Source organism: Pseudorasbora parva, chromosome 18 (assembly GCF_024679245.1).
Source record: "Pseudorasbora parva isolate DD20220531a chromosome 18, ASM2467924v1, whole genome shotgun sequence".
Classification (NCBI taxonomy): Eukaryota; Metazoa; Chordata; class Actinopteri; order Cypriniformes; family Gobionidae; genus Pseudorasbora; species Pseudorasbora parva.
Genome location: NC_090189.1, coordinates 2,530,231 through 2,542,512, shown reverse-complemented (window position 1 = coordinate 2,542,512; position 12,282 = coordinate 2,530,231). Strand labels below are relative to the sequence as shown.

Sequence of the window (12,282 nt, the reverse complement as noted above, 5' to 3'; positions counted from 1 at the left end):
TGGAGCAGCTGGGGTTAGGTGTCTTGCTCATGGACACTTCGACACTTGGTCAGGTGGAACCGGGGATTGAACCACCAACCTTCTGGTTTGTAGACAACCTACATGAACCACTGAGCCACTGCCGCATCGTTTATAAGATTTGATCCTAAATTTTATTCCATTTCATCCCAAATTAAAAGTCAGGACAGATATGGATGGACGACAACTGAAGGACAAGCGACTGAACTTTTTGCACACCAGTATGATCCAAACATTGATTATAAAAATCAGAATATGCATTTTTATTATGAAATCTGCCCATGTGCACGTGTGTGTGTGTGTGTGTGTGTGTGTGTGTGTGTGTTGTGACGCTATGTGATCATATATCATCTATTGTGTGTGAACCTGTAAGATGAGGATTAAGTGAACAATAACAACCTTTACATCAACTGTGTGTGTGTGTGTGTGTGTGTGTGTATGTGTGTGTGTGTGACGTTCAGATTTAGGTGTTCCGAGTCACAGCGCTGACGTGTTTATTTGAGCGGCTGAACCAATCATGTGAAAATATAGGCTAAATATAGTGAATATATAGGCTAATATAGTGTCACTGTATAGGCTAATATGGTGAATGTATAGGCTAATATAGTGAATATATAGGCTAATATAGTGTCACTGTATAGGCTAATATGGTGAATGTATAGGCTAATATAGTGAATATATAGGCTAATATAGTGAATATATAGGCTAATATGGTGAATATATAGGCTAATATAGTGTCACTGTATAGGCTAATATGGTGAATATATAGGCTAATATAATGTCACTGTATAGGCTAATATGGTGAATATATAGGCTAATATAGTGAATATATAGGCTAATATGGTGAATATATAGGCTAATATAGTGAATATATAGGCTAATATAGTGTCACTGTATAGGCTAATATGGTGAATATATAGGCTAATATAGTGAATATATAGGCTAATATAGTGTCACTGTATAGGTTAATATGGTGAATATATAGGCTAATATGGTGAATATATAGGCTAATATAGTGAATATATAGGCTAATATAGTGTCACTGTATAGGCTAATATAGTGTCACTGTATAGGCTAATATAGTGAATATATAGGCTAATATGGTGAATATATAGGCTAATATAGTGAATATATAGGCTAATATAGTGAATATATAGGCTAATATAGTGTCACTGTATAGGCTAATATGGTGAATATATAGGCTAATATAGTGTCACTGTATAGGCTAATATGGTGAATATATAGGCTAATATAGTGAATATATAGGCTAATATAGTGTCACTGTATAGGCTAATATGGTGAATATATAGGCTAATATAGTGAATATATAGGCTAATATAGTGTCACTGTATAGGTTAATATGGTGAATATATAGGCTAATATGGTGAATATATAGGCTAATATAGTGAATATATAGGCTAATATAGTGTCACTGTATAGGCTAATATAGTGTCACTGTATAGGCTAATATAGTGAATATATAGGCTAATATGGTGAATATATAGGCTAATATAGTGAATATATAGGCTAATATAGTGTCACTGTATAGGCTAATATGGTGAATATATAGGCTAATATAGTGTCACTGTATAGGCTAATATAATGAATATATAGGCTAATATAGTGTCACTGTATAGGCTAATATGGTGAATATATAGGCTAATATAGTGAATATATAGGCTAATATAGTGAATATATAGGCTAATATAGTGTCACTGTATAGGCTAATATGGTGAATATATAGGCTAATATAGTGAATATATAGGCTAATATAGTGAATATATAGGCTAATATAGTGAATATACAGGCTAATATAGTGAATATATAGGCTAATATAGTGAATATATAGGCTAATATAGTGAATATATAGGCTAATATAATGAATATATAGGCTAATATAGTGAATATATAGGCTAATATAGTGAATATTATATAGGCTAATATAGTGAATATTATATAGGCTAATATAGTGAATATATAGGCTAATATAGTGAATATATAGGCTAATATAGTGAATATATAGGCTAATATAGTGAATATTATATAGGCTAATATAGTGAATATATAGGCTAATATAGTGAATATATAGGCTAATATAATGAATATATAGGCTAATATAGTGAATATATAGGCTAATATAGTGAATATTATATAGGCTAATATAGTGAATATTATATAGGCTAATATAGTGAATATATAGGCTAATATAGTGAATATATAGGCTAATATAGTGAATATATAGGCTAATATAATGAATATATAGGCTAATATAGTGAATATATAGGCTAATATAGTGAATATTATATAGGCTAATATAGTGAATATATAGGCTAATATAGTGAATATATAGGCTAATATGATGAATATATAGGCTAATATAGTGAATATATAGGCTAATATAGTGAATATATAGGCTAATATAGTGAATATATAGGCTAATACAGGTCATATATCCAGGGATAGAGTTGATTTCTAGTGAACTCCCGGCTGTGGACGCTGATGGACTTCTGAAGTAAATGTGATGTTATGGGGCACCTTCAGATGTTCATTCATGTTTATTCTTTGACTATGACGATGTTTGTGTGGGAGCTCAGATTGAAGTGTGTTACGCGTGTAAAACACACAGTCTGTGAACTGTTAAAGATTGCATTCGGGACACACGTGGCTCTTCGTTTGCTTCTTTGGATGTTATTATAGTTTGGCCACACCTGTGAGTTGGCACATTGGTTGAGTCTTGTATAAACATGTCTTTGTGTTCACCATGACTAAGAGTGTTTTAGTGCTCGTGATCTTCTAGAGGTAAACTCATGCCTGATGACTGATTGGGTCATAATTCGTTTAAAAATAGCTCGTGTTGTGTTCACGTGTGTGCGAAAACCAAACACACACATGCACAGATGTGAAATATGAGGATGTTAAGCACGATAGTGTTGCGTTTTACAGTAAAGGATCAACAGCAAGTTTTCGGAAACTTAGCAATTAGAAAACTTCCCAGGAAGTTATGGGAATTTATTCAAATTTGAATTAGACATTTTGGGATAATTATGTAAACTTTCAAATACAAGCACAGATATAAACATTTTATTTGGTCATATGCAGACTAGGGATGTTAACCGATGACCGTTTGACCGGTGGTTGACCGTATCAACGTTAACCGATCAAAGTTGAAAGTTGTCGGTCAAAAAAAACTGATCTCTAAATTAGTCTATTATAGACAGTGGACTAAACGCTACTACAGTTATCCGTCTCATTACGAAATCTTCAGAAGTGAACAAATCCCTCACACTCAATTTTTCATAACTCGCCTGTTTGTATTTAATAAACCAATAAAAACATTTGGCGCGAGGTCACAGCGTTTGGGTTTGCGCGCTCACAAGGTTTGCAAAAGTAAACCCTCGAGGTTAGAGCCGGGGCAGACGACAGTATGAAGCGTCATTCCGCATAAGATGGGCTTACATTTGGGAATATATTATTTTTTGAGAATCTACATTTCAGTGGTAACACATAAGGTGTTGATCATCATCTTTCTTTTTTTATTGTTAGCACTACCTCCAACTAAAGCGGCGTCTCTTCAGAGCTGTCCTTTTCTTAAACGAGCGTTACATTTTCTTAACTCAGCGTCTTAAACTGAACAAAGGGGCGACTATATCCCTGCAAGCAGTAAGTCATTTATCCACTTATTGACGGTTAAACAATTTCTGATTGAATTGAGAGTTTCTTATAGAGACTGCAGCGCAAGATGCTTACAGTAACAATAGGAAACACCAAGCACCATTCCAAACTAAATAGTGTGTCTAATGACAAAGGGTAATATTATTTTGTATTACAAAATCCAACCGTAGATACTTTCCTTACAGATCGTTCACTCGATCCTTCTAGCAAACGTCAGCTTTTTCACCTTATAAGTTCAAACGACAGTCAATGGAGATTGATCAAATGTAGCGTACTTGTTTATTGGTGTTTTCAGATCGTCCGTGCGCGAGAGAGAGAGAGCTCGCGTGCGTATGGTTGCCAGATTGGACATGTTTAGGTAAAACACCGGATAGTATACGAGTTCTTTTCACAGAAAAGCTGTTTGGTGGATTTAATGACGGAAATCTGGCAACCGCATGAACGCGAGCTCTTTCTCGCGTGCGGATGATCTGAAAACATCAATAAACAAGTACGCTGCATTTGATCAATCTCCATTTGAGATGTTCTGCTTAAAGTGTCCTTCAGTCGGTCTGTGTTCTGTCAGGACTCACGAGCCGCTTCACTGAACTGCTGTGTGCTGCTGCAATAAGCCAATCAGAGCAGAGCTCAACATTAATATTCATGACTCTTCCAAATAAGGCAAAAACAAAGCATTACATCCTGGGGACAATTTATAGGGTTGTAAATGGACCTGTACAACTGTATCTGGACAATTTTCCCCCTTAAATAAGCCACATACCCTCTATGTAGATATCAGAGGACAATTTAACATAGTTTCTAATCATTCTAGGGCACCTTTAATGCTGCACTTCAGCCAGGAAAGTTATTGTAATGTAGGCTGCACACAAATGAATGTTAATGTTAATTAAAGACCACGTCTCCTATAAAACGCCTGTGTAAAGTCCAAGAATGATAACTATATTAGCGTCCGTCCACATCAATATCACTGTTTATTATAAACACTGCCGTTTATTAAGTCTAAAGCATGATGGATTCTGATTGGCTGTTCCACTGGACTTCACTATTCTCTTATAATTTGAACTATTATTAATTATAACTTTATATTTATATTCAGTGTGGGCAGTCTGATAATAAAGATTTATAATGTGCATGTTTGCCAGATGGTCCTTTTGCATATACTGTTGAATGTTTCATCTGTGGCGATGGAGGTTCGTGTTTATTTCCACAATACACACCGTTTCAAAGCAGCTTTACAAGAAGTGTGTGTTGCAAATATTACACCAGGTTGAAAATATTTCAACATGCATGATTTATGTGCTTTCACATGCATGTGAAGCTTGAATTCTTATATGATTTGCATGCATGATTTGTGGTGCATTCTCTGATTGGTCAGACTGTTTTTTCTTTCTTCATTTAGTCAGGCTCGATGAAAAGTGGCTTCACTGAGTGCTTGCTTTTCACATTTGCATCACTATTGGTGTCGCTTAAAGGGTTAGTTCACCCAAAAATGTAATTTATGTCATTAACTCCTCCCCCTAATATTCGTTCCACACCCGTAAGACCTCCGTTTCATCTTCATAAGATATTTTATGTTTAGTCCGAGAGCTTTTCTGTTCCTTTTAATGAAAGTGTATGCACACTATACTGTCCATGTCCAGAAAGGGAATAAAAACATCATCACAGTAGTCCATATGAGACATCAGTGGGTTAATTAGAGTCTCTTGAAGCATCGGAAATACATTTGGGTCCAAAAATAACAAAAACTACGACTTTATTCAGCATTGGCTTCTCTTCTGGGTTTGTGTTCAATCCTCAAATAAAGATTCAAACGGTTATGAATCAGCGAATCGATTCATGATTCGGATCGCCAATGTCACGTGATTTCAGCAGTTTGACTCGCGATCCGAATCATGAATCAATACGCTGATTCATAACCGTTTGAATCTTTATTTGAGGATTGAACACAATTCTCAAATAATTCTCACAATTCACAAATCACAAAGGAAGAGAAGCCAATGCTGAATAAAGTCGTAGTTTTTGTTATTTTTGGACCCAAATGTATTTCCGATGCTTCAAGAGACTCTAATTAACCCACTGATGTCTCATATGGACTACTGTGAGGATGTTTTTATTCCCTTTCTGGACATGGACAGTATAGTGTGCATACACTTGCATACGCTCGGACTAAATATAAAATATCTTAAACTGTGTGTGAAGATGAACGGATGACATTAATCCGTTAATGACATTTCATTTTTGGGTGAACTAGCCCTTTAACTACAGTTTCACAGAGTAACGTCACGTGAGAACACATCCGAGTTAAATATCCCTGGATCGGCTCGCGTCTGATGCTGTCAATCACAGACGTTCCTCTCATTTCGAATCTAAAGCCTTACACGACCTTTCGTGACCCCTGAACGAAACCCTCATGAGGGATGACCTTCACACACACATGCCGAAAGTAAATGCAGATTCTGTGACGTTAGTGTTAGGTTTACACACATGAATGTGTGTGTGTGTGTGTGTGTGTGTGTGTTGAGGTTTACAGCTCCCTGTTGGCTGAATGAAACCAACACTTTGCTTCCATTTTTGGGTGTTTTTCTTTGTGGCCTAGCGCTGTTCTCATCCACACATCCGTCTCTCGTTTCTCCTGATGGCTTTCCCTGCTGCGAGAGTGTGTGTGTGTCTGTCATTCTGTAGAGTAAGGACATGAACACACAACCTTTATTTTTCCTCAATTAGATGAGTCATTTTGAGTGCCTTTATTGTCTGTAAAGTTTGACATAAGTTCATATAATTGCAGTGAACATTGCACTAAAATGACCTGAATATATATCTTTCCATGGGATTTAACGAGAATCAACTGACATAAGATCACCATTTCAGTAAAAGAAGCCGACTTGCAGAATGGTCCCACCGATGATATTAATGCTGCGTTCACACCGCACGCGAATGACGCGATTCGCGCGAGTGATTTACATGTTAAGTCAATGCAGAGACGCGAATAGGCATTCTGCGGCGCGATTCGCGCGAATGAGGCGGCAATGATCACGCGAATTGAGCGTTTTGAACGCGTGATTCGCTCAAGTTGAAAAATCTGAACTTTGGCGGATATTCGCGCCGCGTTAACCAATGAGGAGCCTGCTTACTGCGGTCACGTGGTGAAGTGACGGATGGGAAACCCATAGGGGAACCCCGAGGCCAGAGTAATTTAAAAATACTACTCTATTGTGTCACAAAATGTACTTTTAATAGTTTTTCAGGCGAGAATGTAGTTGTTTAAAGCTCAAATATGTGATTTATTTATTAAGAGAGCTCCTATTTGAAAATTTGATCTGGTGTTTTCGGAGGTGTGAGACCCAGGCGATCACCGGAGCTCAGCGCTCATCAACCCCGGTGAGAGCAGCCTTAACTCGGCTAGTCCTTCTGCCGACTGCCGCTGCCTGGCAGAACCCCCTCCCATGACGCGAAGTCGCGTCTGTTGTGTAATGAATGTCACACGCGAATGAGCACTTTTTGTATAAAAAAAACACAGATTTGAGCATTAAACAACAATATTATCGCCTGAAAAAGTCTTCAAACTACGTTTTGTCACACATTAAACGTGCAGTATGCAACTTTTGGCCACTAGGGGTCACTCATTCAAAATAATAACAACAGACGTACTTTGATGACGTCGGGAAAGTGCGTGGGCTCATGGGAGTTGTTGTCATTATTGCCACTGTCAACCAGCGAATCTGGCATCTCCAGCAGAAAACAAAACATGTTCACTGACAAGGTAATTGTTATATTACATCTCTATTATTGTTAAGTTTAGTTACGGCTTTTCACTTTATGTAATGTCAATCTAATGAAATAGCAGCGAGCTACCGTTACTTAACAAACTTATCAGTAACGTTAGATAATGTGCGAGACAGAATGTTGTGCGGGCGGTCGCTATGCCAACATACCTATAAGTTGGTAGGCTATGTTGACATATTAACCGCGCATCATAATTTGAGTTACTCAAATTATAGATATGTTGACATGGCATCCGCGATTGTCGAACATTCTGTATATCAACTCTTCAATAAGGAAATAAATTTCAATTTAGTTTATCATTACCAACATAAAACAGTAAATGAGAGAACCAGCACCAGCAATACGTTGTTCATTGGAACACGCGCTGTGTCGCTCCCCACGTTCATCAATCATTCTAATAAACATTTATTTTGGAACTCAGAGATATATGAATAAGTAGATCATTATTAAATCAATATTATATGTAGCTAGTATTAACATATGATAAAAGTGACGGTCACCTTATATTAATTGACCAAGATAGTGGCATATTACCTTATGAAGCTAACGTTACTTTCTCCAGCTACATATAAAACCAATAATAGCTAGTCCAACTGCGTTTTACACATGACATCATCGTGTCACCAAATATACGGATAGAAATACTTTTGAATCAGTTTTTAAAAAAATAGCTCTTTCAGTCTCCAAAAACAGAGAATCCACCTGTTTGAAAAGCCGATACAAAATGTATAACATTACGTATTCAGCTAAACGCGTCTCAATGTGGTCAAGATCGCTATGCAATATGCAAACATACAGCATGTTATGATTATATGATTATTATGTTAGCTGAATGGTTACTTAAATTACCTGTTTATTAAAACGCAAGCGAGATCAGCATCTCTCTGCAGTCCGAGCTTGTCACGAAGATTTCGCCATCTTTCAAAGGCTTTTCCAAGGTTTACATGTCTCTTGCTTCTTCTACTGTCCAAAAATCTTCTCGGGTCATTTTTTTCACCCGTACGTTTGCACTTTGTTGAGCTGACAAAACGTACAGGCAAAGAGTAGTCATGATCCATTATCATACAGACTTTTTTATACGGGTGTTCCCCTTATACTGTCAGTGTTCCTCTTTGAGTTTGACGGTTCCGCCGAGTTCGCAGGAAGCAAGACGCAAACGTGGATATGACGTGAAAGACTGGCGACATAACGGAAATAAAGACACGGTCCGTGTCTTTGAATTAAAATATTAATTTCTCTGGATTTAGAAGTTAATTGGAACTGTCGGGATAATGTAAACACACAACTTTAAAAAATATATAACATAGATATAGTGATCTTTTATATTTTTAATGCTGAAACATTACATATTGTGCCTTTAACAGTAGTATTTTTTACAGAAAAGAAGTAAAGTGACCCAGTCAAAATGACTAGCAGAAACCCCTCCCATGACGCGAATTCGTGTCTGTTGTGTAGTGAATGTCGCACGCGAAATGAAGCGAATTTGACGCGCGAATGAAGCGAATGGATTCAAAATGTTCACGCGTCCAACTTCGCGCGAATAGCGCGATTTATACGCGTCATTCGCGTGCGGTGTGAACGCAGCATAAGAGGAGCAACTTTTTTAAATAGTTAAAAATCCAAATTTTTGACACATACGAATGCTTAAAGAAAAGACCGATACGTTTCAGATAATTGTTGAGCATTAATTGAAACAACACGAGCAACAAACAAAAATTTGTAATTAAGTGTGTGTGTGTATATGTATGTGTATATTTAGTACGTGTATATGACTGTGTGTGTATAACATTTTGTTGGGTTGATGTGGTTTTGTAAATAGGGTAGGCGTAATAAGCCATGGCTTCAGCCTTTCGGTTACCCTCTTGTAATGAATTTGCTGTACATTTTGTTTGATGTTTTAGTAACCGAATAAACCTTCATAAACTCCTCAACACTAGTGATTGACTCAAATGAACGTGTCTAATTCTGTCTCTCTCTCTCTGTGTGTGTGTTTGTAGCCCAGTGTGTTGATCGTCAGTTATATTGAGTCTGGGAAAGCGGCCGCTCAGTTTGGCTTCTATCAGCAGGTGGAATGGAAACCCGACGACTCCATGATCGCGGTGGCGGTGAGTAAAACACTTCCGTCTCGTCTGTGTGTGTGTGTGTGTGAGCCGTTGTTCTTCTGTCGTCTCACACTGAACTGACGACAGCTCCAGTGATTATAAAGGACTTCCTACTTTTTTCCATATATTAGGGAGTGGAAATGGCTAATGTGTTAAGTGCTCCTCTGCTGCCATCTACTGGTTATAGTGGTCATTTCATGTCTTTAAAATAAAAGTGCTTGTTTGCTAGCCTAGAAATCGTCATCTAGCAACTCTTCGTTGGCTTGCAAGCTTGAAAAACCAAACTCTGGTCAGGCCAGTCACATAGTGATGGGAAAGCAGACAGCAACAGGTCTGGGGGAAAAAGTTCCTGGGACAAATTGTACCGGGGTAATTTTGGTGGAAACGAGGCTTTAGTCTGTGCACGTTCGTTTTAACACTGGGTCGGTACTTCCACCACAGTTGTGCATTTGTGGTTAAAAAGTATATAAATGTTTTTTTTTTTTTTTTTGGATGCACCGATCATGATTTTACATGGCCGATTCCGATACCGATTTTATTTTAAGCAACAAACAATAAAGAAAGAAAGTATACATGAACAAGATGTTTATTTGGTGTTTAATAGGCTAATTTGTCTTTTGGCCAATGAAAACAAGTTTGCAATCTGAAATTAATAGGAAATTAAATTAGGTTGAACCTATTTAAAAATTAACATTACCTATTAACTGTATATTCGGCAATCCAAACAACACAATCAACACACATTCAACAATCCAAACAAAGAATTTACTTAAATCAGCATTTGTTTGAAGAAAAAAAGTCTTTACCAGTTAAATTAAAACAAATAATTAAATTAAATCATTTAAAAAAGTATATAAATACATTGTTCCAAAAATGTTAAATCAAATAATGTTAAGAGCAACGAAAAAACAAAGATGCTACATCAAATTAAGTCAATGTAATTAAGTTAAGGTAAAATAAAAATGATCATCCTTAACTGATAGTATTTCACTTCGAAAGTGCGTGGATGTTCTTCTTTACAAACAGAAGCATTTCGGCTTTCTCACAAGTTAGTCTGTTTCGTTTCTCGTCCAACACGTGAGAAGCTGAGCTGAACAAGCGCTCACTATCGACACTTGTGCACGGCGCAGAGAGGAAAGCTCGCGCAACTTCAGCGAGTGCAGGAAAGCGGCTCTTATTGTATTTGTGTGCCAGTACTGCTTGCATATTGCAAAATACGTCACACAAGTGACATGTTCGCGAATGATTGCAATGTAAGCGTATGTGGATTGCGCAAGCGGGGAAAAATCAGTGGAAAGAAGAAAAAAAAACGTCCGGTTGCCGGTCGCACTAGAAGAAAAAAACGGTCATAGGCCTGTCGCGATAGTCGATAAATCGATTAATCACACGATAAAAAAATGAGCTTGATAATTTTTCCGGCCACGATAATTGCCAGTTGCATGCTTTTTTTGTTTTCCTCGTCTCTCTCGTTGACTGCGCACGCCTCGTCCGTTTGGGGAGGTGTGTATACTCGACGCGCAGACCGGGTGCGGCGTGATGAGACGTCATTCTCGGCCAGCAGATTCGTCTGGACCTCGTGGCTCTTCGGTTGCGGAGCCACACGAAATGTTACGAAATTTGACGTGCACAAAGCCAAGCAAAACGAGGTCTCGCGCACTCTGCGTCGACTTCATTTGCCTCGCGCTCGAGTGGACGCGTTGTGTATAAACGAGGCTTAAAGCAACACTGAAGTTGATTGTGTGCTAAAAAGGCACGTAAGTTCCGGTAGAGATAGCAATACACACTATTTCTGCCAAATAAATGAAAAGCATGTCATCAATGTCTTCTCTCTTGCTGTATCAAAATATGACTTTCCTCAGAGATGGTCAAGCTCAGTTTGTGCATGATTAGGCTATGATATTTTTTTAATACTGTATCCTAAATTGTGTATAATTAATTTATCATATGCTGCAGTACATTTTTGGATTAAAAGGAAAAAAAACAACAAGAACCGAACAGAACGGAAAACCGTGACCCTAAACCCGTGATACGAACCGAACCGTGGGTTTAGTGAACCGCCGGCCCTAATAAGCTCCTAAAACACAATCATCCGCTGCAGTTTTCATCCATTTAATTTATTGTTTTGGTACTTATTTAAATGCATTTTTTAAACAGACTGAGAGTCCATTGCTTTTATTGTTTTTGGTTGTTTTGTTGATTTATTGTGGTTATTTAAAATGTTTTCCATTTTTAGTGTTAAATAGTCTTTAGAAATGAAAGTTTATTGATCTTTGAAAAGGTGTACCTGGATTATTATGCCATTATCATTATTTTAGATGATAATGGTCTCAAAACGACAATATTATCGTCTATCGCAATCATTTCTTGGCCAATTTATCGTCCAGCAAAATTTATCATCGTGACAGGCCTAACCGGCCGGTTCCAATTTTGGGCTGGTCAACCGGTGCATCCCTAGTTTTTTTGTTGTTGAAAATGTCCGATGGTTTGTCTGGATCAGACTCTATTCCTCTGGGAACAGTCAGAGCCTCTGAAGTCAATTTACATAAATTCCCATGATCGATCGCCATTTAAATTAACAATCAATTAATCGATTATTCGTCAACATCCCTACTCTGAAGCTCTTCCTCTGAAACTGCATTGATTTGGATCTTCATCCGTTGGTTCCCATTGGAGTCCATTATGTGGAGAAAAATCCTGGAATGTTTTC

The 12,282-nt window shown here is 37.4% G+C and overlaps 1 protein-coding gene across 3 annotated transcripts in view; it reads left to right on the top strand.

The window, feature by feature from the left end:
• The window catches only part of ric1 (RIC1 homolog, RAB6A GEF complex partner 1), an 81,857-nt gene that overhangs the window by 5,777 nt on the left and 63,798 nt on the right, over positions 1-12,282 (top strand). For all 3 annotated transcript variants that reach the window (XM_067422748.1, XM_067422747.1, XM_067422746.1), the window contains exon 2: positions 9,471-9,578. In XM_067422748.1, the coding sequence (XP_067278849.1) occupies positions 9,471-9,578 (108 nt within the window). The remainder of the gene's footprint in view (positions 1-9,470; positions 9,579-12,282) is intronic.